Consider the following 26,781-nt stretch of genomic DNA (forward strand, 5'->3'; position numbering starts at 1 on the left):
TTCTCCTGAAGGCTTTCGGGTCTCAACCCTCCACCTCTTGGGTGTCTCCACCCTTCAATGAGCTCATGCAGTTGGTCTCTCGGAGGGCATGGGAGTCACCGAAGTCCATGGAGCCTGTTCCTAGGAGGCCTGATAAGTTTATATCCACTCCAACAGATAAAACTTTCTTGTCCAAAGGAGTCCCTGTTGATGCCATGGTGGTGGCAGCAGTGGCCACCAAAAAGGAAATATCTGAGACTTCCTTGTCTATTCATCCTCCTAATAGAGAGTCTAGGATCATGGATAGATATGGGAAAAGCATGTTTAGTTCAGTGACTTTTACTCTCCGTTCACTGAACTATTTGACCCATTTCACTAGGTTGCAAAGAGATCTCCTTAAGGAGTTGGGAGATACTCTTCAGGGTACTGTAGCTGCAGGGGCCTGTAACAAAGTTGCTGCCCAGCTTGCTACCCTAAATTCTATCGTCAACTCATCCATGCGTCTCATATCATATGCAGCTGATGGAACAAGTAGAGCAGTGGGTACAGGAATTGCTCTCAGAAGACATTCCTGGATGTGCTTGTGTTCCTTTGCAGAGCCCTTTAAGTCTTCATTCGTAAACATCCCTTTTGATGGCTCATCCCTTTTTGGGCCAAAAGTGAAGGAAACTTTGACCAGGTGTGAACAGGAGGGAAAGACTCTGTCTGCTGTCGGTGTCTGTTTTTCCACTCCTACTCGGCCTTACCCCAAAGGCCAAAGGGGAGGAAAAATGTGGTTCGGGAAAGTCCAAGGAGCCTTTCAGGACACATTTGGTGAACCCCCCTCTAGGGGCAGAGGAGGGGGTAATAGTGGAAGATGCCGCTCTTGTGGCAGAGGGGGTCCGCAACATAAGGGTGACAGAGAACACTGCTCTGGTCAATCCTACCAGCACTCCTGAAAGGAGGCCTGACTGTCCTGCTCTGGAGGCAGTCAGGGGTCGCTTATCTTTGTATCCGGACACCTGGCAAGACATAAAAGACAGCTGGGTACAAAGTATCATTTCCAGAGCGTACTTCATACCTTTCGCCACCCCCCCCCAATCCACAAGGAGAACCCCGGATGTTCCACCCAGTTACAGGGAACAAGCAACTATAGAGGCCCACAAGTTGCTAGAAAAAAAGAGTCATCCAGCCAGTCCCTGCAGACCAAACAGGATTCTGAACTTACTCAAGGTTCTTTTTGGTTCCAAAGGAAACAGGGGACTGGAGACCCATTTTTGACCTCAGCAGGCTCAACCAATTTGTGAAAAAAGAGAAGTTCCGGATGGTCACGCTACAGTCTATACTTCCCTTTTTAGGGAAAGACATTTGGATGTGCTCGATAGATCTCAAGGATGCGCACTACTACATATAAATGGCCAGGTCATCCAGAGATCACCTGCGTTTCCGGCTGGGAGCCAATCATTATCAATTTCGAGCCCTGCCCTTTGGTCTCACTACAGCCTCCAGAGTGTTCACCAAATGCATGGCAGTGGTCACGGCTCACCTGAGGCGTCTAGGATTCCAGGTGTTTCCGTACCTAGATGATTGGCTCCTTACCGCCACCTCTAGGCATCAACTGATTCAGGCAAGGGAATATACTCTGACACTCTGCAATCACTTGGGCATTTCAGTCAACTCAGAAAAGTCTGCCTTGTCGCCATCGCAGCATATCGTTTTTATCCGGGCAGAGTAAGACACTTCAACCACCACTCTAAGACTACGAATCGAGAGTCTTTCTTCTCCGTCAGCATGTCAGCACATTGGTATCGAAAGACAGAGCACCAGCTTCAGAAGTTCTAAAAGTATTGGGTTTGATGGCTGCAGCGATCCTGGCCATACCATTAGCAAGGATGCATATGCGGATTCTTCAATGGCTGTTGTTCGCTCAGTGGCTTATCAGGAAATTCCAATGGATCATACGATTTTAATTACGAGCTCTTGCAAGAAAGATCTCCAGTGGTGGTTGACGTCTCTTAACGTATCCATAGGATGCCCCTTTGTACTACCCCCTCCAGTAGCCACTGTGACCACGGATGCTTCCCTGATAGGGTGGGGGGGGGTATTTTCAGGGAAAGACTGCCCAAGGTACATGGAAGGAGCAATAGTCACATTTGCACATCAATGTTCTAGAGATGAGATCAGTGCTTTTGGCGTCTTCCCCTAGGAACGATTGCAATTCAGACAGACAATACGTCAGTAGTCTGGTACTTTAACACGCAGGGGGGAACCAAGTCTTACCCCCTTTGCCGAGAAGCACTCAGAGTTTGGCAGTGGGCTGTTTCCTCCCAGCACTTTCTGTTGGCAACGCACATCCTGGGGAGATCCAACATGATAGCAGACAAACTGAGCAGGGCAGTCTTGTTGCTGCACGAGTGGTCACTCAAGAAAGAGATTGCAGACAGGATTTTCTGCAAATTGGACCAGCCTTGCTGCAACCTTTTTGCCAGCCGCATCAACACGAAATGCGGAAGCTACTTTGCCCTGATTCTTCCTCCGGGAGAAGCCCCGAGAGATGCAGTTGTACACGATTGGCCCCCCGGGTCTCCTCTAAGCATTTCCACCCATCCCATTGATACCAAGACTTCTAAAGAAAGCAAAATCCCTGGGAAGGACCATCATTCTTATAACCCCTCATTGGCCTCGGCAAATTTGGTTCCCATTCCTTCATCATCATCTTTTGCAGGATCCCTGGACTCCAGACCCAGTTCCGGACCTTCTGACACATCCGTCGGGGGACCTCCATCCTTCTTTGCAGTCACTGAAGCTGACAGCTTGGCTACTCCAGTTCCCCTCATATCCAGGCTTCATAACTTTTCCAGTGAGACAAAACAGATCCTTTTGTCTTCTCATAAGCCGTCCACTAGAAAATTATATCTTAGTAAGTGGAAGAGATTTTCCTTATGGGCCTCTAAGCAGAACATTGATCCCTTACCAAGCCCCCTTGACATCCATACTAGAATTCTTGACTATGATTTTTAATAAAGGATTGTTAGCCGCAACAGTTCGGGTTCAGTTGGCTGCTATATCTAACTTTCACCTCTGAATTGAAGGGCTAAATATAATGTCCCACAAGTTATCCAAGGCCTTTCTCAAAGGAACATTTCATATGAGACCTCCAGTGAAAACTCCCTAGTCTCCTTGGAATATAAATTTTGTGCTGTCTCGTGTAATCCTCCCCCCGTTTGAACCAGCATCATCTTGTGATCTCAAATATTTGTCATGGAAAACCATTTTTCTGGTTGCTATTACTTCTGCCCGCAGAGTGTCAGAACTTCAAGCTTTATCTGCCAGCCCTCCTTATTTGATTTTTCATGCTGATAGAGTATCTCTTAGGACAAACCCCTCTTTTTTGCCCAAAGTTTGTTCAGAATCTAATATCAACCAAGTCACTTAGTTACCAGTTTTCTTCCCTAATCATTCCAATAAATTGGAGTATATGCTGCAGAAACTTGATGTTCACAGACAGCTCAGATTTTATTTGGATAGAACAAACGATATCGGGAAATCAGACCAGCTCTTTGTTTCATTCTTTGAAGCCAGAAAAGGTAGACCACCGGCTAAAACAACTCTTTCTAAATGGTTATCTGATTGTATCACCTTTGTCTATTCAGCTGCTAATATGCCTTTACAACACAAGATTAAAGCTCACTCAACCAGAGCTGTTTCTACATCTTCTGCGTTCCAAGCCAAACTGCCCCTTGATAACATTTGTGCAGCAGCCACTTGGTCTAAACCTCATACCTTTATCACTCATTACAAAGTTGATAAGGCCTCCAGGGAAAGGGCTTCCTTTGGGTCTACGATTCTGAAGAATGTATCCCGTGAGCCAGCCAAGATTGATGGTGCTAGGGACGCTATCCATCAGTAAAGAGTGAACGGCGAGATTGAACAACTTCACATTAAGAAGTTATGTTCTCAACATAGCATTCTACGTGACTTGTTCATCTCGCCTTCATTCTTACGTCCCTCCCTCCTTTCCCCTCCTGGCTGATAGTTGACCTAGAGTTAGGTCTCATCCTGGTTGCTCAATTCTTCTTCCCCTCCATAGGAGGATAGCTCTTTCATATGGTTATAGAACACGCAGCAAACAAGATCTGAGGTAATTCACAGTGCATCATGGGATAGGGGCTTGGACTCGAGCTACTGGAAGACCTCAAGCTTTGCATATGGCTGTACCGGAGCCGATGCATCGGCTCCGAACCCATCAGTAAAGAATTAAGGCGAGATGAACAACTCACATGGAACGTTATGGTGAGTACATAACTTCTTATTCTCCATGGTGAACCTCAGTATGCTTGATATTGTCCACAAGCAACCTAGCTCTAAGGGAGATAAGAGTAGGCAGATGCATCTTAATGGAAAGCAGTACATTGTCAGTGACCAAGTTAATGCTTTTGTACATAAATACACGTGTATGTATACATTTGCATTTATGTATGTATGTGTATATATATATATATATATATATATATATATATATATATATATATATATATATATATATATATGCACCCGTATATAGAAAAAAGTGTGTGCATGTGTATAAATATATCTATATATTTATATATAATTACGTACACATGCACATACATATGCATATATATACTCATATAATAATTGGTAAGGAACAATGACAAGTCAAATTGCTAGTTGATGTCTGCATCAGATACATTCCTCTCATGTGAGGAGAGTAGTGCAGGCCAAGGAGACATCTCATTCAGTGTCATATCCCTTCTGCATCACAGCTTTCAAATCCGCACTACCAGCCATTTGTTGTCTCACTTCTTTTGCCAGCAAAGGAAAATGACTCCGCAGTCAGCGCCCACATATTAAAAAAAGGTAGAAAATAACTTGAAAAATGGGAGTAAAGAGTTGATAAATAAAATATTATCATGGAAAGCCTAAGTATGAGTTCCACTGAAAAGTAAATCTCTCTTTAAATATTATTTTAAATAAATGTCTATAAATCTTCCAAATTTAACACTGTGAGTTCATTTTTTCAACACAGCATCTGTGGACCACCACTACCTGAATTGTCTGTGTGATACTGAAGTTGTGTAGCTGGCATACAAAATGGTACAAAATGCAGTTTATAAAAACAACTGTGAGGTTGTTACAAATTTAGCACTTGTCAGTTTGATAGCAGGAAACCTAAAATGACCACAGTGTTAATTTTTTACCAACATTTTATATAGATACTGTTGCAACCATGCAAAACAGTTAAATGGAAGCTAATTCACATGAAAGGGATAAGTTTTATGTTACTTTCAGTGCAAGCCCATAAATCAGTCAAGATCCTGCCGAAACATAAAATGTTGAGCTTACATTTTCAGCATTCCATCTGTAGACCACCACTACGACTTGAACCGTGACAGTAAATTTTAACAGTGTAGTACCAAGTCTTGATTTCTGAAAATGACTGTGATATGACATTTACAAATAGAATTGCACAGCTGCACACAACATTTTACCGAAAGTTCCTCTGAAATGCCTACCATGAATGGCATACCAATATTCCAGTTATAATCCTTCATAGCAGTTACATAAAATAGAAGTTGATAAAGTATGAAAGTTTTTTTTTATACCTAAAATCTACCAAAAGTAATATTTTGAACTTAGTTCTAACATCCCATTTATGGATCACCACCACGCCATACTGTGCAATGCATATGCAAAATGATTATTGTAAAAGTGAATGTGCAGCTACATTTACAGATAGATTTATGTAGTGGTGCACAAAAATATTGCAAAAGGGTCTCTAGAATGACTACCCCAAAATCATTAATTTCGAAATTCTACAGATAAAGTTATAACCCTGCACAGCAATCGGTAAGCATGGACAGGAAAACCATTTTACATTAAAATGCAGTGTAAAGTATGTAAGTATTGTACATACTCATTAAAAAAGTGCTGCAAGACAAAAAAAGATGTGCACTGCTCTATTACTGGATGCCCAGGGATTGCAAGGCCCTCCCATCCAATTTGTGTCTCACAACTGGGTATGCAGTAACACTTGTAGTGTAATACGCACATTCCTCATGTCTTATTTATATACATATACATTTACATAAATATATGGTATATGTGCATGTGTGTGTATGGAGAAAATACCAAAGCTTCCTTTCCTTGACAAAAAATCCCCAAATCTCACAAAGCCACCAAAAAACAAAACAAAACAAAAAAAACTAACTTTAAACTTGTTTTGTCTGAATAGGCGTATTGTAAGGGAAAGTTTTTTTTTAAGAAAGTAAAGTGATGTAGGGTTTGGTTAGCACATGTGCATGGATGTTTTGTCATAAAATGTTTGTTATAATGAATGTTTTATTAATTATTTGTATATATTTCATTTTGTTTTTGTTTGTTGCAATCAGAGCAACTGAAAGTGCTGAAAGCCTTTTTATTAATAGCTTTGCTGGAATACTCTGATTGCCCTGAGAAATAGCATGGACGAGTGGGATGAGTTGGCTGCTTTGGCTTTTAACTGGAAGAGGAAGGAGATTGCAGGCATTAGCCAAATGTTACAAAATTGGCTTCTAATAACAAATGTTATTATGCAAGGCTCTATGATGTGGTTTTTGACAGTTTTTCCGTATTTATTCAAATAATGGGACGAAGGTATATATTACTTCCTTTGAACTTGTATGAAATGAAAAACACACTTACAGGTTCATCCTAAATACAGTGGCTAAATACAGAGATTTCAACGTCTGCAATTTTTTTAAACCTGTCCACTTCATGTTTTTTTTTTTTTTTTTTTTTTGTACCTTGCTCACACCTCTCTACTGGCTGTTTGATTGTGCATTATCTAGTTAAGTTTATGTATTTGTATGTGTGTAACTGCAGCTGTAACCTGGTTAATCTTTTACTGTAGTGTTTGATATGCACTTTGTTTTGTACCAGGGAACAGATTAACTTGTGCGTTTCTATTCTGGACCGCATATTACAAGCTCTAGAACCAGTTTACATAGCCCAAAACTTCAGAGAAGAACTTCAGAGAGGTCTACTTCATCCTGATGATTCAGTTAAGATTTTAGCATTGTCACAGGTAAGAGGATATCTGCATCGTAACATTACAGCTCTCTGTATAATGTGAACATAAATGTAATTTATGTATTGTCAATCTTGTTATAATCTGCATATAAGTATATATGTCAGTGTTGAAACATTGCACATAAGTATGAATTTTGTAAAGTGAGAGAATGTTAGGGATACCATATACTCATGGAAACATGGTTAGATGTCATCTAAAGTATACAAAAAGTGTGATGTTCCAGTTACATGATTAAAATTGTTTCGAATGCTGTTGACTGTGTATTCTGTTAAGTCATGCCTCATTTTCAGAAGCAACCCACTACTGATTTCTTTAGAAAACAGTATATGTATACATACAGAAATACATAAAACACTTTAGTTGTATAGTTCAGTACTTTTTATTTATAAGTGCATGCTTAGTATTCATTATATTTACTTGAGTATTTGAGAATTAAGTACTGTAGAAATACTTTGTTCCTTTATAGAGAAAATCAGGTGCATAGATGTGGTGAATAAGCTCAAGGCCAGTTGACCATTGAGGAGCTTGATGTCTTGGGTCACATATTGGAACTCCTGGGTCCCATATAGTGGAACAATTCCTTCTTGCAGCCTTGAATTGATGGACTAAGTATAACTGAGTGGGGAAGTTTATCCCATAGGTGTGGGTGTCTTTGAGATCTGAAGTTGTCATATTTTACAATACAGTTGATATTTGTTGTTGAGACCTTGCCCTCTTCTGTTCAGGTCAAGATGGGAGTATTCTAAAGCAAAGGGTTTCAAATAGGGAAGGGTACTTTAATACTTTGTATGTCAGTTTTAGGCCTTTAAGAAGGCCATAAGATAAAGAGAAGAAGTGTTGCTGTACTCTTTGGCTGTAAGATGAGCTTTGAAACTGTTTTCTTCATAATGAATTTTTGTTCTTTCTCCACTTGCACCAGATGTGTGAGTCGCTGCAGAAGGTATGGCATTCTATAATTGTTCTGATAATACCTTTGTAAAGAGGGGCAGTTACCTGTCTGGTACTGCTCTGAACTCTACTGAGGATCAGGGATGCAAGGTGGTGACTGTACTGATATGAGAAAAGAACATAATCTAAAAATATTCCATGAAATTTTACTGTTTTATTTACTTTTGATAGTGAAGGCAAAGTAATTTCTACATCACCATGTGTATGTAATGTTAAGTGCTGTTTGAAGGAAGTTGTTGTAAACAGGGTTAAGGACAGTGCTGCCAGGTGTGCAGTCATATACATTATTGGTGAGCCAGACACTGTAGTCATCTTTAACATTTGAGATAAAGATGCCTTTAAAGAGGGGCACCAATACAGAGCTTTGAGGGATCCCACTAGTGACGTGGGGTGATGACAAGTCCTCTTGTTTCCTGTTGTATCAGACCATGTAACTAGATGTAATGGGATCCTATCTCGCCTACATTCATAACTGATGGGTTCGGAGCCGATCCATCGGCTCCGACTCGGCCAACTAGTACACTAGAACGAAGTCTCTTATTGGCTGGGCTACCCTCTATCCCAGGATGCACCACACCTGCTTCCCCAGATCTCGTTTGCCGCTTTACAAGCTAGACGTGGTCTCGACTTGGCTGGAGCTAAGTGTACTTTTATTACTTTTCTGGTCTTTGACCTTGGGTTTTCTTCATAAATTAAATCAACAGCTGTTTTAACAGCTATTCTGTGCATTTGTTGTGTGTTATTGGTGTGAGTGTTATTGGTCGGTCTTTATATATCGGTTGGTTGGGCAAGGCCCGTTTAAGTTAGAGGGCCTTTGCCCTTCTTAGTGGAGTGAGTGAATTGTTTATTTTGCTCCCTTTTCCTCTCCGGGCAAAGCCCGTTTAAGTTAGAGGGTTTGCCCGGTTGTGTTCCCTTGTGGTTGTTGTCTCCCTTGTGAGGTAAACCTTGTCTCTAGAGGGCTCGCGCACCCTTTTTTTCTCGCGCTCGAACAGTTATTTTTTTGGTCACTTCTGTTCCTTGCGTGTAATTTGAGTATTGCATAGTGTTTTTCACATTAAAATGTCTAAAGAACAAAAATCTGGGTTCAAAAAGTGCACTAGGTGCAATTATAAAATGTCTATTACAGACAGTCATGCTATTTGCGTGTATTGTTTAGGGCCAAAGCATTTGCAAGAGACATGTAGTGTGTGTCATGCTTTTTCTGCTAGGGTTCTTCAAGAATGAAAAAATAAATTGATCCTGAAGGGTCTTATTAAGCCCTCTTTTGAGGAAGCTTTGGCTTCATCTCCTCCTACTGCTTCTAAAAAGAAAAGGTCGTCTGCTCCGACCAGTCCGTCGGAGCCGACTACTAAGAAGCATAAGTCGACCTCTTCTTCCTCGGCTCCACTGACTTCGGAGCTGAGGGTTGAAGGGTCTGCCTTGATGCCTCTTTCCTCGGCTCCATTAGTTTCGGAGCCGCAGGTTGGAGCATCGAGAGGCGAATCACCTCCCTCGGTTCCATTGGTCTCGGAGCCGGTGGAGGTGTGCAGCTCAGACTCTTCCCCCTCGGCTCCGAAAGCTCCTTCGGCGCCGATCCTTATTCGTACTGTGCCGGACCCGGCGCCGATAGTGTTGGAGCCCTTTCGGAGCCGGTCCCCTACATTGTCTGAGCCGAGAGGGAAGTCATCTCGACCCCTTTCTACTTCCTCTAAATCCTCCAAATTGTCAGATTCGGATTTGGATAGGGTTATTCAGAGGCTTTTCCAGTCTCCAGTTTTTGCAAAAATGGTCTCGGCTCCAGCCCATTCGGCCCCGGAGCCAATCCCCCCCTCGAAACTTTCGATTCCTCCTCCAACCTCCTCGGAGCCGTTGGAGTCGGTGATGGTGGTGCAAGGCGGAGCCGTACAGTCGGAACCGAGACCCCTTCGAGGTTTATCGGTTCCGACCATTGTTCCTACCCTGTCCTCGGGTTCGGGGTTCGGTACTGGGACTTCCTCAGCCGGGGCCGAGGGGAACATCTTGGAACTAGGTGCCTCTGTGCCTAGTCTTCCCCTCGGAGCATCGGCGGCGGGGATTCCTAGTGCCGTCATGGTCTCTCGGCCAGTGACCTCCATGGAGTCTGGAGGTCCTGCCTTTGAGGCCATGAGGAGCGCGCTGGCCATGTCCTTGCCCGCTCAGCAGGCTTCCATCTCACCGTCCCTAGACCTGGAGACTGGTGCTTCTGGCGTACTGCAGTCCCATGACAGTGGGGCCCCAGGGCCTGAGAATACCCCCGTAGGGAGTTCCCTTCTTCCGGGGGGTCCGTCCGAAACCGCTTCGGATGAGCCTCCACGGAAGAAATTGTGCAAGAGGAAGCACGTAGACTCCCAAGATGAGTCTGTCACATCTGACACTGACCTTGATAATGCGGAGGGGTCCCCAAAATCATCTTCGGATGATGTCTCTTTCTCGGATATCCTTGAGATTCTGAGACAGAGAGGAGATTGGCAGGCCAAAACCCCTTCCGCTGAGGAGTCAGTCTTCCTCAAGACCTTCGGGGCCCAACCTTCCGCCTCCTGGGTGTCTCCGCCCTTCGATGAATTACTTGATTTGGTTTCTCGAACGGCTTGGGAACACCCTGATTATGTGGGACCGGTGCCTGCAAGACTCAACAAATTTCTTTCAGCTCCCCCTCAAAAGGAATTTTTAACAAAAGGAGTTCCTGTAGATGCAATGGTGGTGGCATCTGCCACACAGCAGGATGTGGCAGAGGCTTCAACGTCTATCCACACTCCTAATAAGGATTCCAGGAGCATGGATAGGTACGGGAAGCGTACCCTTTCTTCAGCGGCCTTTACCTTACGGTTGCTGAATTACTTATGTCATTTTACTAGGCTCCAAAGGGACCTCCTTAAAGAGCTAAGTGAGTCCCTCACAGGTAATCTACCTGAGGCGTTAGCCCACACTGTTGGCCCAGATGACTACCTTATCTTCCATTGTGAACTCGTCCATGAGGCTCATCTCAGATGCCGAGGCGAGTAGAGCAGCAGGAACAGGCGTGGCCCTCAGGAGTCACGCCTGGTTAGGCTTGTGTACCTTAGCAGAGGCCATCAAGTCTTCCTTCGCGACGGCCCTTTGATGGGTTCTCTTTGTTTGGACCCAAGGTGAAGGACACACTGACTCGGTGCGAGCAGGAGGGCAAGACCTTGACTGCCGTTGGGGCCCGTTTTTCCGCTCCCTCTAGGCCTTACCCCAAGGCCCAGAGAGGAGGGAAAATGTGGTTCAGGAAAACTCAGAGGTCTTTCCCTACTCCACCCAGTGATTCCCCCCTCTAGAGGCGGGGGGGGAATTCAGGAAGACGTCGCCCCAGAGGTGGCAGAGGCCCCCGTAACTCTGGAGACCGCGATTCCTTTCGTGGTTCCTCCTACGCTCAACGTCCCTGAGTTGGTGCCCGACTGTGCAGCTCCGGAGCCAGTCGGGGGTCGTTTTGCGGAACACCCACAAGCTTGGGAAGCTATTACCAGCGACCAGTGGGTGCTCCGGATTATTACTGGAGGCTATTTCATTCCCTTCATCAAGCCCCCCCTTCCCTTCAGGGAAATCCCGGACGTGCCACCCAGTCAGCGGGATCAAGCAGCAATAGAGATTTCAAAGCTGCTAGAAAAAGGAGTCATCCAGCCTGTCCCCGCCGATCAGATCGGATCAGGAACTTACTCAAGACTATTTTTGGTGCCAAAAAAGACAGGGGACTTCAGGCCCATTTTGGACCTCAGTTCATTGAATCGCTTTGTGAAAAAGTCCAAATTCCGAATGATCACTCTTCAGTCCATTCTCCCACTATTGGAGAAGGATGTCTGGATGTGCTCCATAGATCTCAAGGACGCTTACTATCACATTCTGATAAGTCAAGAGTCCAGGAGTCATTTACGCTTCCGCCTGGGAGACAGTCATTTCCAGTTTCGAGCACTGCCCTTTGGTCTCAACACAGCCCCCAGGGTGTTCACCAAGTGTCTGGCAGTGGTAACTGCTCACCTGAGAAGTCTAGGATTCCAAGTGTTTCCATACCTAGACGACTGGCTCCTTACTGCCACCTCCAAGCATCTACTAATTCAGGCGCTCACGGCCACAGTCACCTTGGGCCGTTTCCTAGGAATTACTTTCAACTGGCAAAAATCTGTACTACATCCATCTCAGCATATTACCTTTATAGGCGCAGAGTTAGACACAAAAAGGATGCGCGTCTTCTTACCGGCAGCAAGGATTCAAGTTTTGCAGAACCAAGTTCGATCCTGCCTCCCTCTATCAAGAGCTCCGGCCCATCTGATTCTACAGGTATTAGGCTCGATGGCATCAACTATTCTCCTAGTCCCCTTAGCCAGACTGCACATGCGGGTGCTGCAATGGCTACTGTTGGTTCAATGGTCCTATCAGGAACTCCCCTTGAACCACTTGGTTATGATTACGGAAAGTTGTCGTCGAGATCTGCGTTGGTGGCTCCTCCGATCCAATCTCGACCAGGGGCGACCTTTTATTCTTCAGTCCCCCGTTGCCACTGTGACCACGGACGCCTCTCAGGTAGGGTGGGGGGGGTCATTACCTGGACAGGTCTGTCCAAGGCACATGGCAACCCCAGGAAGCGCATTTGCACATCAATATCCTGGAAATGAGAGCAGTACTACTGGTGCTACAAGCTCTCCATCACGCTCTCCCGCGAGGTCTGATTGCTATCCTATCCGACAACATGTCGGTAGTTTGGTATATAAACAAGCAAGGTGGGACCAGGTCGTATCCACTGTGAAGAGAAGCCATGAGACTTTGGCACTGGGCGGTAGCTACCAACCGCTTCCTAATAGCAACGCACATACCGGGGAAATCCAATGTGATTGCGGACAGACTAAGCAGGACTATCCTGTTACCCCACGAGTGGTCCCTCAACCAAAGAGTGGCTGCGAAAATCTTCGCCAACTGGGGTCTCCTTTGCTGCGACTTGTTTGCCAGCCCCCACAATGCGAAGTGCAGAGAGTTCTTCACTCTGACTCCCTCTCAGGGACAGATTCCCAGGGATGCTCTAACCCACATTTGGCCCCCCGGTCTCCTTTATGCCTTTCCTCCGGTTCCCCTCCTGCCGAGGGTGATACAGAAGGCAATTTACCTGGAGAGCGACATGATTTTGATTGCCCCGCACTGGCCTCGTCAGGTTTGGTTCCCCTTCCTTCGGAGGTATGCGGTAGAAGGTCCATGGTTTCTGGACCCGGTGCCAGACCTGTTGACTCATCAGTCAGGACAGTCTCACCCATCTCTCAGGTCCTTGAGGTTGGCGGCGTGGTTACTCCACTTCCATCCTTAGTCAGGGACAGTTCCCTCTCCGGAGGTTATCCACATATTGTCTTCTTCTCACAAACCTTCCACTGTCAAACTGTATTCCAGCAAATGGAAAAGGTTTGCCCTTTGGGCACAGCAACGAGGTATAGACCCTCTTACCGCCCCAGTATCGGAGGTCTTGAATTTCCTGGCCTCTCTTTTTCAGTTGGGCTCCTCAGTTTCCACGATTAAGGTTCAGCTAGCGGCCATCTCTAATTTTCATGTTTCTTTTGAACCTTCATTAATGGCAAACAAACTTTGCAAGTCTTTCCTTAAAGGAGCGTGGCTCCTTAGGCCCCCAATATCTCATCCTGTCCCCCCTTGGGACCTAAATTTGGTCCTGGCTGCCTTAACTGCCCGCCCCTTTGAACCGGCAGCTACCTGCGATTTGAAATTCCTGTCTTGGAAAACCGCCTTTTTAGTGGCCATAACTTCGGCCAGGCGGGTTTCAGAGCTTCAGGCTCTTTGTTCTAATCCTCCTTATTTGATTTTTCACAAACATAGAGTGTCCCTTAAATTAAATCCCTCTTTTTTACCAAAGGTAGCTTCTTCTTTCTGCATTCAACAGTCTCTAGAGCTCCCTGTATTTTTTCCCGAATTCTCCAATAACGCAGAATATATCCTTCACCAGTTGGATGTCCATAGACAACTGCATTTTTATTTGAACAGAACTGCTCAGACGCGGAAATCAAATCAACTGTTTGTGTCCTTTGCAATAAACAGATTGGGTCAACCAGTAGCTAAAACCTCCATAGCCAAATGGATTAAAGATTGCATCTGCTTCATTTATTCTCAGGCTGACAAAGAGCCTCCTTTTCCAGTCAGGGCTCATTCTACCAGGGCAATGGCTACTTCTGTAGCTTTTCACTCCAAATTATCAATAGATGATATTTGTGCTGCGGCTACCTGGTCTTCTCCGCACACTTTCATTTCTCATTACAAACTAGATGTGGTTTCTCGAGGCAGGGCTTCCTTTGGTTCCACAGTTCTCAGGAGTGTTTTCCAATGAGCCACCCGGGATTTAGGTGCTAGGGACGCTGTCCCATCAGTTATGAATGTAGGCGAGATAGGATCCCATTACATCTTTTAGTTATGTACTTACCATAACTTCGGATGTATGGGATCTATCTCGCCTACATTCATACGACCCACCCTCCTTCCCCCTTCCATTCGGATTTAGAGGAAATGTAGGTGCATTTGCAGATCTTCTCTTGAAGAACTTTAGTTGGTTGGAATAACTGCTATTTTTCTGTGTTTGCATGTTAGTATGAAAGCGAACAAACAAGATCTGGGGAAGCAGGTGTGGTGCATCCTGGGATAGAGGGAAGCCCAGCCAATAAGAGACTTCGTTCTAGTGTACTAGTTGGCCGAGTCGGAGCCGATTGATCGGCTCCGAACCCATCAGTTATGAATGTAGGCGAGATGGATCCCATACATCCGAAGTTATGGTAAGTACATAACTAAAAGTTTTGCATCCAGGTTATTGCAGCTTCATTTACCTTGTTAAATGGTTTTGTCAGATCAACCTAAGCTACTTGGGCAAGTAAACCTTTATCCAGGAGGGTGGTTGTGACGATAATGGTCATACTCTCCAAAACATGGGCAGCACAGTGCTGCCAGTGGTTAGCATTGTCGACTCACAGCAAGAGGTTCTCCGGTTCGATTGTCGGCTTGGTTGCCTTCTGTGCAGAGTCTGCATGTCCTCCCTGTGTTCGCATAGGTTTTTCTATGTGCTCCATTTTCCTTCGACATTCCAAAGACATGCATCTGGAGCACTTTTCCCCGGGTCTCTTCTGAAAATCGGCTCTGTTCCAGTCAGACTTTCCTGGTAAACAAATGTTAAATAAATAAAAATTGGGGTTAACCATACCAAGATGTATCTTTGGAGAAATCATACAGTGTTATGTTACAGAGAGGGTTTTCCATGTTTTTGTGAATAAATGTCATGACCTTTCTCTGTATTGTCTTGTAAAATATGCATGTGAGACTAGGTCTATAATTAATCTGTCTGTGTTCATGTCTCCCTTGGGAAGTGAGACCATAATAGCCTAATTCCGAATGTCAGAAACATGTATTTTGATACTCTGTTAAGAATGTTTACAAGCTAATATAATCTACTGTTTTTTGTTGCACAGATTAGGATTATTCTTATTTTATTTAGTCCTGTGCAGCTTGTGATTCTAATCTAAGGGTTGAGGTGGCAATTTTGGATGCAGTTTCAGCTGGGATCATGTCACAGGGAGGAAGAGCGGATGTGGTTCTCTGTTTGTGGTCTGAAATTTGCTTCAGAATTATGTGCTGATGTGTCCGCTATATCAGTGACTTTATGGTGACACTAGTTTTTTTCTACCATGCTATCACCTTGTTTCTTCCCCTTCATATTTCGCATGAGGTTGTAGAAGGCCATATTGGTGGCTGTTTCAGTGTCAAGTTGTACCTTAAATAATGTTTTACTTTTGACTGCTTTAGTGAATTATTTTCAGATGGAATTGACATTCATCATTTTACATTGGGTGGATAACATTTAAAGGCCTTGTACATTCTTTTCTTTTCATTTTCATAATTTGTTGATTTTATGACAACAGCACTTAGGTTTATTGCAGAATTTCCCAGAGTATTTATGCTGAGAGTGGGTATTTGTGAATGTAGAGAAGTTTTGCAGAGTTCTATGAACAGTTTACAAATAGGTTGTAAGAGGGACCTGATGCAACGTTCATTGATTAATGTAAGACTGTTCATGGCGCCATATATGCCTTTTGGGAAATCCTTAAAAATGATATTATATTATTAAGTTTGTTTTAATGTATGTGAAGGTTGTCATGGCATTGTTAGAGTACAAAATGGTGTGGCAGTGTTTATCAGGATGAGAGGATTTTTTTTTCCTCTTGGTGTTTTCAGAATTTGTTTGAGATTGCTGAAATTGCTAGATTTTATAAACTTTAACATCTAGTTATTGTTTAAGGTACAGTTCTCCCAGTCAAAGGAGAGAGAGTACAGATAACAAAGTAAAAAGTATCTTCTGTCATGAAGAGGGTTATCGGTTTTATCAAGAAAGTGGGTAACTTTCTGCAAAATATACATCTACTGTAGACTGCTAATTACAGGCAGGATTATTATACAACACAGGTCCGCAAGATTGGGTAGAAATTAATTGTTGAGCTAGGTAATTTGCATCTTCAGGAGCAGCTGGCAGAGCAAGGTAGACACAGGAATATGTTTCTTGGAAATACTACCTTTAGTTTCTTTTATAACATCAGAGGTAAAAGTAACATTTAAACTGTGGTTAACTGGGCTTATGTGTGTCTGATTTGGAAAGGCTCAGTTATGTTGCTTTGGTAAAAAAAAATATAACTGATGTGTTGATTTCAGACAAGATTATTCAAGGCCAGATCATGTGGTGGTGTATTAGTAAACAACTTGCTAGGGTAACTTTTATACATAGTCCACATGTCCTCTTTGTGTTCTGTAGGTTTTTTTCACCAGGTTTTTGTTTCCTTCAACATTTTCAGCCTGCGCTGATTGCTGACATGCCAGTTCTGTAAACTGCCCATGTATTTTAGACATTGGATCCACCACAACTCTGAGTAGGATAAAGAACGTTATCAGAAAATGAAGGAATTAACAATTTGTGCTCTGTTGTGCAAGTGAAATCATGGGAGTCTAAAGAAGATGACTAGGTGTGTCCTTAAGGTTTATAAAAGATGGGAAGAAGATGATAGTAACATCGGGGTACCATGTGGCAATTATCAAAATCCCTTAGGAATAGATTTTTACAAAAACAGAACAGTACAGCACAAGCGTTGGAGTCTGAGATGACCTTAACCCATGTTTCCAGTTTTAAAGCACTTTATATGTTATTTAAAAAATAGTGGCTTACTTGTGATGCAAGGATATAGTGGTTGTGTTTGCAGACAGGCTGTTTGAATGACAGTTTGGCAGGTCTGCTTCTTTGAGTATTAAGAGTGCCATACAGTATCAGTTTTTTTAGGTAACATAACTGTTTGTTAGTTTATTTTTGTATTTGGTGGGATTTGCCCCCCCTCCACTGTCCTTGTTTATTTTAAATTCAAAGTATCCAATGTATTAGGCTTTTAGCAAAGCAACGCTGAACTGCATCCCTGTTCTGAAACCTTGTATACTTTCACTAAACTGGCAGAATGTATATGAGTGCTTAAAATTATATCCTGTAGAAGGTTTATATCAGCTGCTTGGATCACCAGAAGTTTATTCACAATTCTTAAGTATAATGGCTGAAGTTGGTATTTGCTCGTTACCTTTTAACCTCATTGTAGAGTTAGATTCTATATACTTGCATGTTAATGAGTTATTGGGGGGGGGGGGCAGAGTTTCTTGCTCCTCTGAGAAAGAGCAAAGACAGTCAATTAACGTTGCTTGTCAGATGTTCTTTATGGTGCAGGGTACAGTCAAAATAAAGAAAGCAGACATTGTCATCTACATGGGGTTGGGCATAGGACGTGGATTATGAAAATGTTTGTTAACAAGCTGTCATTCATAAGCCTGGGTAAATTGCATCAGCATAGATGTGTGAGCCTTCTGTGGAAGGTTGGGCGCTGGGCTGGCAACTCAACACCGTAAACCTCCACTGCCAGTCATGAGCGGACAGGTGATCTGCTTTGGTGAACCCTAACCAAGAAAAGCCGAAAGAAGAAGAAGAATATAGAGGATCTCCTGTAGAATTATAAAGCCATACAACTGGACACGAAGCGACACAGCTCAAATTCCTCTCTTTTGTACAGTTGATGGACTCCCGTGAATTTTACTTCCTGTTACCCAAAAGAGTAAAGGAATGTAGGAATGCATCACATGGAAATCCTTGTAATTGTAATGGGCATAGAAAATAAGTGTTTTTTTTCATAACATATACAAGAAAGGAAAAGCAGATAAACTGACCTAGAGTTACTTGATATTCTGCATGTGTTCATGCTTTTAAGAGCAAATGCCATGATAAAGGTGTCTAGTACCATTTAATGGAAAGTGTGTGTCCTCTGCCTGCTGTGCTTCTCATCAATCACATGAGGAAATGATTTAGGGAACAGGCACACTACTTATACATATTAGTAATAAATATTACTTTGTACATGTTTTCCAAAGAGATCCAGTTTAGAAATTAGCGGATATTGCCCTTTTATTCTCATGGAAGAATATTTGCAGAAAATAATTCATACGTTTATAGTATGTGAGCTCATTGTAATGTTGTACTTATTAGGGCTTGCAAAACGTGATAAAAAATGCACATCTGCTTTGCTTTAGGCTGCAAGAACTGCTGAAAACCCGGATGCTGTTACAGATTTTCTCAACAGTCCTGAGCTTCTAAGACTTATTATTCAATGTATTGGTGGAGAGCAACTTTCTGTAGCCAAACAGGTAAGTTTCAATGTTAGATTAAATAAATAGGCACACTTTTTTAAGTAGATTCTAAGTAGAACTTTTAATACAACAGTATATAAATGTGTGTGCAGTTATGCTGATAATGGTCTGTGTACATACATTTGCATATAACATGTAAATGTATACATAATATGTATGCAGTTGTAATATATGTGTGTGTGTATATGAGCATACATGCATATACATAAATGTGCGTGGTCTCATTCATAAAAACCTAGATGTATAGTATGCATGTACACATACATTCACTTATGTAGATACACACAGAGTAACTTTATATTTACAGAGTCCCTGTAATCACAACTATGCAGGTAAAAGCTGCACTCCCTAAAGCCAAAAACACAGCATCCATGAGACCGGACAACATCCCAGGCTGCGTTTTACACGAACTTCAGAACGAACTGGCTCCCCACTTAAGCACCATGTTCAATAATAGCCTCGCATCAGGCTTTGTGCCCACTGAATGGCACACACAAACAGTTATCCCACTCCACAAAGGGGGAGCCACCAATGATCCCGGGAACTATCGACCTATTAGCCTGACGAGCCTGGTCTGCAAGGCCATGAAACGTATCATCATGGAACTCATAAACAAGACATTGGTAACCTCCAAACTCTGGATTCCACCCAGTTTGGGTTTGTGAAAGGCAGATCATGCCTCCTGAATCTGATTGACTCCTTTGAGGCAGTCACCAAAGCTGTAGATGAGGTTAAGGTGGTTCACACAGCCTATCTTGACCTCGCCAAGGCTTTCAACACCATCCCCCATTCTGAAATTATAGCTAAACTCACTAAACTTGGTATTAATCCCTACGTCACAAGATGGGTTGCCAACTGGCTCACTGACAGAACCCACGATGTAAAAGTTGCAGACTCCAAATCTGACCTCAAAGCAGTGACAAGTGGAGTACCACAGGGTTCCATCCTGGGACCTCCACTGTTTGGTATCTACTTCTCTGAAGTACAGGCTAACACAGAAGGCCTCTGGCTAAAGAAGTTCACAGATGACTGCAAACTAGGAGCCATAGTCAAGTCCCCAAATTATTTAGACATCCTACAGAAGGGCCTCGCTGAGACAGATGCCTGGTGTCAGAGCCATGGCCTCAAGCTCAGTGCCAAAAAGTGCAGTGTCATCCCCTTTGGTAAAAACTCGGTACCCATGAACTACCACATAGGTAGCAATCTACTTAACACTGAATGTGTGATAAGAGACCTTGGGACCCAGGTGGACAGTAGTCTCTTCTTTGATAGTCACATCACCACAGTAGTCAGGAAGTCCCTCTACGTGGCACACCTCATCATAAAAGGGTTCTCATCCAGGAAAAAAGAGGTAATTGTTCCCCTCTACTGGACACTCATTAGACCCATTATAGAGTATAACGCTCCTTTTCGAATGTACATCACAAGACATCTGCAGCAGCTGGAAAGACCACAGAAGTACCTCACAAAGAGGATTACTGGCCTCAAACAAATGCCCTACACTGACTGCCTCAAAAAACTCCAGCTTTACTCCGTAGCATATTGCCTACTCCGAGGTGATCTCTGCCTAACATATAAAGCTGGAAAGACCACAGAAGTACCTCACAAAGAGGATTACTGGCCACAAACAAATGCCCTACACTGACTGCCTCAAAAAACTCCAGCTTTACTCCGTAGCATATTGCCTACTCCGAGGTGATCTCTGCCTAACATATAAAGCTCTGTCAAACCCAGAGCTGTTGGACATGCTACACCTAAAGAAATCACAATCCCTCTGAGCTACATGCTCTAGGGACCTAAACCTTGTCACCATAATAAACAGGACATGCTGGAGGGATAGATTGCTGTCCCAGAGACTTCCCATACTCTGGAACAGGCTACCCATCTATGTCAAGCAAAGTTCTTCATTGGCACTCTTCAAGAAAAATCTTGATGGGTGGATGGGAAATAGGAAAAACACCCAGGGGATCACTTTTGTGTGTCTGCTCGACAGTGGCACAGGAAAATAACTTTCTAGGGTGGCGTAAGTCAGGGAACCTTGTTAGCTAGGCTTACGTAGGCCCTTGGGTTTATAGCCTAGTACCTACCTATGAACCTATATATGCACACATATATTCACACACACTCGTATATACATATACATAGACACACGTGTGTGTGTGTGTGTGTGTGTGTGTGTGTGTGTGTGTGTGTGTATATGTATAAATGGGAAAAGGAGTTGTGGCCCCTTTTCCCATTTTTACACTTGGGGCTAGAGTGCCACGTCAACAGCAACTATCAACTAGAGTCAGTGTTCACACAATCGAGTAGCTAGCCCCGCCACAGTTGTTCTGTGTTCCATAAGTGCACTCACATCTATGGCCAGTTTAGACTGTTGAGTCCATCTTCTGCATGACTTTGGAATGTGGAAGGAAATCAGAATACATGGAATCCATGAGAACACAAGGAGGCAAGGAGGACATGCAGACTCCTCATTGTAGGCACACCAACTGAGAATCAAACCGGAGAACCTTTAGTTGTGGGTCGACAAAGCTACCCACCTCTCTACTGTGCTACCCCATATTTACATAGATTATATGCACGTGCACACACACACACACACACACACACACACACACACACACACACACACACGTATGTTTGTATATAAAATGTGCACAGGTATGAAAGTAGTATCTTATTGTTGGTTACATTATCCTTGAATCCTTTTTAGCCAGGCAGTAGGCTAAGTACATTACAACTTATGACAGACACTGAAGCAATGCACAAGATTTTAGTTATTTGAAACAATTAGGCACTGTTTATATTGAAAAGTACTGTCTTGCATAGTTTTAACAGTACCAGAACACAACAGTGAGGAAGTGAACAACTAGAAACAAACAGCTTTATTGGAAAATACGTTAAGTGCTTTCTTCCCTCCAGTAACAAGGGACTTCTTCAGAACAAGTACAGAAACAATGCCAACAATGAAAATAATCATAATATTGAGAAAAATATTAATTTAGGTTTTATTACATTTTTTAACCAGGATGCCTAGAATATTGTTGACATTATTTTCAACAACTGGGACATACTACCATTTGATTTTAATGTGGGGCAAAAAGTTGGGGGAAAACCTAAAATTATTTTTAAAAAAGATAGGTCCTTCAAGAACATAATGGAAGTGTCCAAGTACAATAGTGAGAATAGCACAAACAGAAGCAAGGGTAATTATAAATGTGGGCGATGTAAGTTTTGTCCCTATATTTTGGAAACAGGGTAGAAGTTTGTCTTGAATGGGAAAACACTAAGGATTAATGGGCATTAAATTGTAGTACCCCTAATGTGGTATATGTGGCTAAGTGTCTTGATTGTCCTATTTTTTATGTAGGAAAAACATCTAGGTCTTTTAAGAATAGGATAAGCAAACATTTATTAGATATTCGACATGGTAAGCATACGAATGCACTTGCTAGACATGTTAATGAATGCAGGAACCATGTATTCCGATTCTTTGTGATTCAACACCTGATTAAAGACCCATAAGGTAGATGTCTAGACGTACATTTAGATGTATGAGAGTTAAGATGGCAGTTGAGGCTTGATGCCACAATGTGCCCAGGTATAAATTAAGCTATTAGTATATCCAGCATCTTAAAGTTAAAAAAAAAATTTGGGGTAAGTTATTGCCCTACGGGTGTTAGCATTTGGTTTTAACATTATACTATACAGTCATAGTTTTATATATATCATTTTATATATGCAATTTTTGTGATTTATGATTTTAATTCACTCACCATTTAATATGAAATCATGTTATAGGGTCTTATTTATAATATATATATTTTAAATATGGTATGTTTTTTTAAGTCTAATTGATTTATTATACCAGTTGGTGTCATTGATTTATTATACAAGGCTGGGTTGTGTTTTTGTACTTGTTCTGAAGAAGTCCCTTGTTACTGGAGGGAAGAAAGCACTCGATGTATTTTCCAATAAAGCTGTTTGTTTCCTCACTGTTGTGTTCTGATTCTGGAGTTTAGCTTGGTGACTATTTTGGATAGTTTTAGCAGTAACAGACTACATTAATGAACAGTAACAATACACCTTTTGAAAAAGTAAAAATGTATACATTTTTACTTTATTATGGGTACATTTCTGGACAGGAAACTTATTTCAAGTTTGTTTTCCTAATTTCGTGCAACAAGGGTAATGTAGTGTGTGTGTGTTTGTGTGTAATATATATATAGTATACACACATAGAATATTCATCCTTTTAGTAAATCATAGATGAAGAATGTAATAGGTTCTTTGACAATCATTTTACGTGCCCTCTAGGACTGGTACTTAAATATTTATTGGAATCAGTTGGATAAGTACAGGAGTAGACCGTAACTTATGCTTGTACCTGTAGACTACAGGTAAATACTCTTCAATGGTATGATCTGGCTATAGTTTTCAGTACAAAGTCCATGATTATCCATTCTCCACTACTACCCTGACAAAGAATAAAATGTATAAATGAGTAGAAGGCAAAAATATAGGTAAGTTAGTGATGGGGTTTAGCCTTAAGACCATCTAGCAGATGATCACTGCTGCCTTAGGCTAAGACCAACTACAGCTGCACGTAAATATGCCTCATACTGAACAGTCATAATGCCAAGTTGTAGCCACGGTCTTTTCAGAGATTCACTTAGCTCACTTTGAGCCCATTGCTTCCACTACAGTCCTATCATACAATGATTGAAATTTGACTAATCTTCTGCATTGAAGTGTACACACAATTGTAAGGAATGTCCAGAAATAACTTTTAATGAAGCAACCCATTTTCATGCTTCCATACTACTTCACTGCCAGCAGCCAACTCTGTCTGGCACACCATATTAGAATTTCTTTTACCAGTCTTAAAAAATGAGCCGTCTGTACTACAGAATCTTGTGGTAGCTTAACTGTGTTGTATCACTGTCTTCCAGGGGTGACTTCCTAAAAGTATATTTAACAGTGCAGTTACCCTTCCGCCAGTTAATAAACAACTGTCCATGAACGTTTGAACTTAAATAAATGAAATTATTTTCTAAAGGAAATTTAAGTAATATAGTTTAAGAATGAAATGTATAGGAATATGTATTCCACAAAGAAATATAAATACATTTTGAATTAACATATGGCATTAAAATATCTTACTAATTAGCTGGCCAGTTTTAATAACTATAGCTGAAGATTTACTAGAATCTGCCTACCACTGCCTAAAAGGTATAGAATCTTGATATCAAAGTGAAATAAAAGTGAATTTACTGATGAAGAGGAGCAGACAGTTCAGTAGGTGGCAACATCAAGCAACAAGTGAGCTGAAAATGTAATTTAGGTGGGATTTTACAGGGCCACTCCCCTGCCCTTTGGAGGGTTGTGCTTGGAAGAGTCAACAGTGGGAGACGACCAGCAGGTCCTCTTTAGCAGAGGTCCCTGCTTCCTTAAGTAGATCATAGGCTGCTGCTTCTGTTCTCTTTCTGTTTTCTTGTGTCAGTCAGAATTCAGATTCCAAATAGTAGCTTTTCAGGAAGGACAGATACAGTTGCTTACGATAGTGTATTAAGTGACAGTAAGTATCTGACTCAGCTGTGCTAATGTTTGTTGAAGTCCCCCCTGCACAGGAAAACAAGTTAGTTTCTTTGTTTTTTTTATTTTGATGCAGCTGAACAATAATGCACTATTTCACATTTTACAGTTTTGTTGCATCTTCATTAAACCTGCATTTTATATACATCTTTTCATTTAATCTCCAACAGCAGTGACCTAAATCATAGACTCATACAGTGTACTGGGCATTTTGGCCATACCCACCCTTAGACCTTACCTCCTTTTTTAAGGAGTGATAGGCCAGCCATACTTAGGGTGAATTTATAAATACCCTCAAATTGTCTTAATTTCTTCTTATGAAAGATTGCATGCGTTATTATTTGATCCGGAGAGGAAGTTTTGTTCTATAGGAACCAGTTTGGGAATATACTTTGTTCTAGCTATTATGCCACATCTCATTGTATATGTGATGATAAGCCTGCCAATGTAACATGGTATAGGGTGCTAAAATTTCTGCCAGAATGAAATAAAAAGGTTTCACTCCAAACTACAAGCAGACTATAGTTTTTGGCAGATAAGGTGAGATGAATATAGCTTTAGTTTTCTGTGTGCTTAATATGCTGTTAGGAATATGCAGATTTGTTAGAATCCTCTGTGGTATTGTAATGGCGTCAAAGCTAGTGCAAGGAGTTGCTGAGGTAATTGAAGGCTTATAAAGTGTCTTAAGTGGGAATGATGATCTGTTTTTATGATTCGGGCACGAAAAGCATGACAAGACTCATACATTTGCTAAATTAAGGTGGCATAATTTCAAGGTATGTAAGAATGTAAAATTAGAGTGAGCAGTCTGAAATTCATGGGTCATATTCTCATGTCAGAGGTTCTGAAACCTGATGTAGGAAACAAATCTGAGCATTTGTACAAATGGCAAAGCCAGACAACAGTGAGGCATTACGGAGCTTTGTAAGAATCATGCCATGTCTTATAAGATTACAACCTACTATGTCAGAGAACTATGCCTCTTTGAAGGTTTATAGAGCGAATTGTAGGCTGGGGATGGAACTATGAAGGGATGAGAGTTTTGAGATGCTTAACAACTAGTTACTGAGCCTCCATCATTAAACTTCTGTGACTTGAATAAGCACCTTGCAAGTAGATGCCAAACAGAATGCTGCAGGAGCTGTGAATCCTGTATTAGAATAAACAAGTCGCCTTATGTTATCTGGATTTACAAATGAGGAAAAGAGTTGTGCACAGAAAAAAATTAACTGTTAGCAATACTGTGTGTGTGAGGAACTCCACGAACATGTCTGTGATAAAGATGTGCAGGTGGAAAGAGGCCACAGACCCTTGTAAAACATATTCACAAAGTTTTTGTCTCCGCCACCTTTGAAATTTTATGTAGTGTTGCTCTGAAGAAGTATGATCTGAAAGTGGTATGCAAAGCAAGTGTTTATGAATGAAAAACAAGTCGAGTCCAACAGTATTTCATGAGAATTTTAATTACTAGCAGTAGGGCTGCACTTAAGGAATTTCTTTTTTCATCTTTCTGAATGAAAAAAATAACCTAGAAAATAATGCACAGCAAGAGATTAACGTTTAGTATGTATTTTAATCATTTTACGGTATAATAAATTGAATCTTGGGCTATAATTTCCTTAAATGTTAGTACAAAATCTTCAGCAAACAATAATGCATCCAGTATTAGATATGCTATTCTAGACATGCAGTGCCTAAAATCATATATTACTTAAGTAGGTAAAGACAGAAAAGCAAACAGTTTACTTGAAACTGTGTTACTACAAACTTTCCCTTCCATTTGAAAAAAGATATGGGGGGCAGTCTTCAGATATTCAGTTGAGCCATTGTGGGGTCCTAGTGATTCTCCAGTTGCTGCCTGGTAGAGGTGCTAAGACCCTCCCAATAAGTAAAATATTTATTGCAGCCTTACTAAAAGATATTGTGGCCTAACTGAAGATGATGACTTATTTCAACAAAGATGAAAATAGTCTTAGTATATTTATTTGCTGATACAACTGTGATAATTGCATCTTATATAAAATTGTTTAGGTGTAGACATAACATCCTTTTGCCATGGGAGAGACAAAATAATTTATAGCTAATGAGTAATGATCCACAGACAACTTGTTTTTTAAATCAACAACAGAAACTAACAGTTTAAACTGCATTCATTCTGCTTCTGAGGGTAATTCAGATCTGTAAAATACTTGGGTAAAGGAGCAGAACAGCTCTGCTTCTATGAATAGAATATATACAAGGAAATGCCTTACACAACAAAAACTTAATCACATGCTTTTTTAAAATGGCCACTGCCTGCTTATTCAGTTGTCGCTGTGCATGCTAAATAGCTAAACACATACCCCCCACATTTTATGTTTTAAACTTGCCTGGAAAGTAATGTATTCATCAGTTTTATCACATGGAAAATATCACCCTTGTGGGACACCTGACATTGGCAACCTTCAAACTCTGGACCCCACCCAGTTTGGGTTCATGAA

The 26,781-nt window shown here is 41.8% G+C and overlaps 1 protein-coding gene across 2 annotated transcripts in view; it reads left to right on the forward strand.

Annotated features, from left to right (window-relative positions):
• Window positions 1-26,781, forward strand: part of PSMD5 (proteasome 26S subunit, non-ATPase 5) — a 294,323-nt gene that overhangs the window by 77,105 nt on the left and 190,437 nt on the right. Inside the window, exons 2-4 of one of the 2 annotated variants that reach the window (XM_044057836.1) lie at window positions 6,901-7,045; window positions 7,971-7,991; window positions 18,590-18,703. In XM_044057836.1, coding sequence (XP_043913771.1) covers window positions 6,901-7,045; window positions 7,971-7,991; window positions 18,590-18,703 — 280 coding nt within the window. The remainder of the gene's footprint in view (window positions 1-6,900; window positions 7,046-7,970; window positions 7,992-18,589; window positions 18,704-26,781) is intronic. The other variant, XM_044057838.1, reaches the window with a different exon arrangement.

This window comes from Protopterus annectens, chromosome 16.part0 (assembly GCF_019279795.1).
Source record: "Protopterus annectens isolate FY-2018-M chromosome 16.part0, PAN1.0, whole genome shotgun sequence".
In the NCBI taxonomy this organism is placed as follows: Eukaryota; Metazoa; Chordata; order Ceratodontiformes; family Protopteridae; genus Protopterus; species Protopterus annectens.